At 44.7% G+C, this 2783-nt stretch overlaps 1 protein-coding gene across 1 annotated transcript; it reads left to right on the forward strand.

Annotated features, from left to right (window-relative positions):
- Nucleotides 1-355: 355 nt before the first annotated feature.
- LOC146960877 (uncharacterized) lies at nt 356-2113 on the forward strand. Its single transcript, XM_085771976.1, has 2 exons — nt 356-605; nt 1444-2113. The coding sequence occupies exons 1-2, from the start codon at nt 356-358 to the stop codon at nt 1779-1781; spliced, it is 588 nt and encodes a 195-aa protein (XP_085628102.1). The 3' UTR covers nt 1782-2113.
- The last annotated feature ends 670 nt before the right edge of the window (nt 2114-2783 follow it).

A 2783-nucleotide genomic window follows, 5' to 3' on the forward strand; every position in this document is an offset into this window, starting at 1 on the left:
CATCATGTAGAAAACATCACATGAAAAAAATATGATGTTTTAACAATAAAAAATATTGCAAGTAAGCAGAAAGTTTGCGGGAGTTTCTTCGCCAAGTCCACGTTGTTCTCCTCCGATGCACCTTTCTGTCAACAGGTGTGCAAAAGTGTTTTTTCATTGAAAGGGCATTTCCAGTCGTAATCAATGTTAACCTCAGGTATCAGGTCACCTATGATCAGTTCATTTCATACCATCCATACTCCCAAATGCAGCGTGTGGACGTTTATATTCATTTTTGTCGATCGTTTTTTCAATGTTCATCAATGGGCTCAACTACAACTGGAAATGCCCTTTAACAGTCTGTGTCACTCTTCACATGTCCGACTCTGACCCGACCTCCTTCGTCCTGCCAGCAGCACCAGGCGGCCTCATCAAGGAGGAATACATCCATGACTGTATACAGATGGACCTCCCTCCGGGCATGCCTCTGTCTGACCACCAAGCGGCCATGAAGCTGCCTCCTCCAGACCACTACGGCCAGCCCCTCCCTCCCCGACAGCTGTCCTCCGAGCCCCACGGCCCCCCGCCCGTCAGCAGATACACTAACCTGCCTGTCTCACCCAAAGGTCGGTTCCCCTCAACGTCCCACCACGACTCGGTGGTGGCGTCGCGTAGCAGATGTGTTTTAGTTTACCGTGTTATTCTGGACGGGGCGGCGGCACTCCTATATTTTATCTCTTATATGATCACAATTAGTGCATATTTCATTTATATTGTTATTTATAATGATGCGTCTCTATGTCACTATTATGTCTTTGCGTTGTATGTTTTTTACCTTTATGTGATTCTATGAGCTGCAACCCAAATTGCCCTTTGGGGACATGAAATAAATTGAACTGAACTGAACTGAACTTAACTCAGGGTATCCGCGGGGTCGTGAAAAGTATTAAAAGGTGATAAATCAATTTTGGGAAAATTAAGACCCTTAAAAAGTATTAAAAAGTCTTTTCATGACTTTATAAAGTCTTAAATATTGAAGGTATTTTTTTCTGAATCAGCTGTCCAAGAGTTTGAGTTGTAAAAAACATTGCGGAAGTGTGTGAATTTATTCATTTTATTAAAAAACAAAGATGAACCAGTTCATGAAAAAGAAAAGAAGATTGTTGTTTTTGTTTTTTTGAGAGTTGAGCAATGTTTTTTTGATAAACTTTGCCTTTGATTTATTATCCCAGCCTTTTTTTAAAATTCTGTAGCATCACAGTGGTCTATAGTCTTTATCACAAAAACTAGAACTGTTCAGTTAAAAGTGTCACTGATGTAAATGGTTACAGCTTGAAGTGGCGGTGAGGTGTTGAAAAATGTTGAGAAGGTCTTGAAAAAGTCTTAAAAAGGTATTAAAATTAACTTCAAGATTCCTGTATAAACCCTGTAACTCATCGTGTTGCTCCACTGTCGTCCCTCCAGTGTCTGCCTCCGGCTCCATGCTGCCGCTGCAGGGCGGCCACGGCGACGGCCACCTCCAAGCCGCGTCGCCGCAGGCTCAAGTCATGACCCCGGCTCCTCGACCTCCGACTCCGACTCAGCCCCCGCCTCAGCAACAGGCCGCCCAGCAACCCTCGCAGACGCCCCACTCGCAGCAGCCGCCTCTACCTCCTGCTCACGCACACGGACAGAACGGATACAGCAGCAATAAACACTCTCAGAGTCAGGCTGTCTTCCACAGTGAGTTCACGCACAGTGAGTACATGCGCAGTGAGTACACACATACAAACACACACACACAATCACTTCACACACAGTAGAAATACACACAGTAGATGTGTCAGTGCAGGTTTTTGAGACTCTTAGTTTTAACAGTACTGTGAAACTGAGCTGAAACACCATGGTAACGGTTAAAAGTGGCTCTGTCGCTGCAATGGATCTTTGGATATGAAGGGCCACAAAGGATTCACCTGTTGGATCGTTTGTCGTCCAAAGAAAACAAGGCTGCATTTGTGCCATTGGCCTGTGAATTTATAATCATCATTTTTATATTTACTGTAAATTCTCAAATAAAAACCGAGTCTCAAATACACGCCGGTCTCCTGTACTGGCCGGTTTCTGGCTACAGGTTTGAGCAAATAGAAGCCGGGTCTGTTTGTGTTTTCTTCAAGTTCTTTTGAATACAAAACCACTCAAAGCCATCGATCGCCTGTTTGAGCAGTTTCTAAGATGCTTTGTTCGTGCTAGAGTTCTCAACGGGTCTGAAAATTAAAGCAGATATCAGTGGAATGTTTTTGTTAATATAAGTCCTAAATAGTCCTATTTTCCGTCAGCAATCACTTACATGAAGTATTTCAGCCTAAACACGAGTCTCTCCGTCACTCTGCTCTGCTGTAACCCGAGGAGAAAATTTTCCTTGTGGGATACAAGTGTTATCCAATGAGGGGAGAGAACGGCATGAAGGGCTGTGTGTGCAGCCAAGGGATGCGCGTGAATGTGGTGACGTAGCACGAGGACCAATTGATGCCTGACAAGGGCGGGGGCTGCTAACTCATGGTGCGTTCAAGGAAACTCGTACTTTGTGTTTTTCCTTCCTGTGAAGTCATACCAGTTCGATCTGGTACGAGTTCACGGGTCGGAAGTTACGAGTGGCCGTTATAGGGAACTTTCACAGACAACAGGACGGTAAAAAACACGAGCTACGGGTTACCTGGAACGCTACCAAGTCGTAGTTGTGACTTGAAGCTGTAACTTACGGTTTCAAAAGCCTGCCTTGAACACAGCATTAGCCGAAACGGCCGTGCCGATGATATCTGCTTTAA

The sequence above is a fragment of the Trachurus japonicus genome, unplaced genomic scaffold (genome assembly GCF_045865225.1).
Source record: "Trachurus japonicus isolate A0001 unplaced genomic scaffold, Traja_1.0 AP029880.1".
NCBI lineage: Eukaryota > Metazoa > Chordata > Actinopteri > Carangiformes > Carangidae > Trachurus > Trachurus japonicus.

What these genes read in the sequence shown, in the direction of transcription:
- LOC146960877 (XM_085771976.1), top strand. Translation starts at nt 356, where the DNA reads ATGTCCGACTCTGACCCGACCTCCTTCGTCCTGCCAGCAGCACCAGGC. An exon ending in CCTGCCTGTCTCACCCAAAG is followed by an intron (nt 606 to 1,443) that starts GTCGGTTCCCCT and finishes TCGTCCCTCCAG; the next exon opens with TGTCTGCCTCCGGCTCCATG.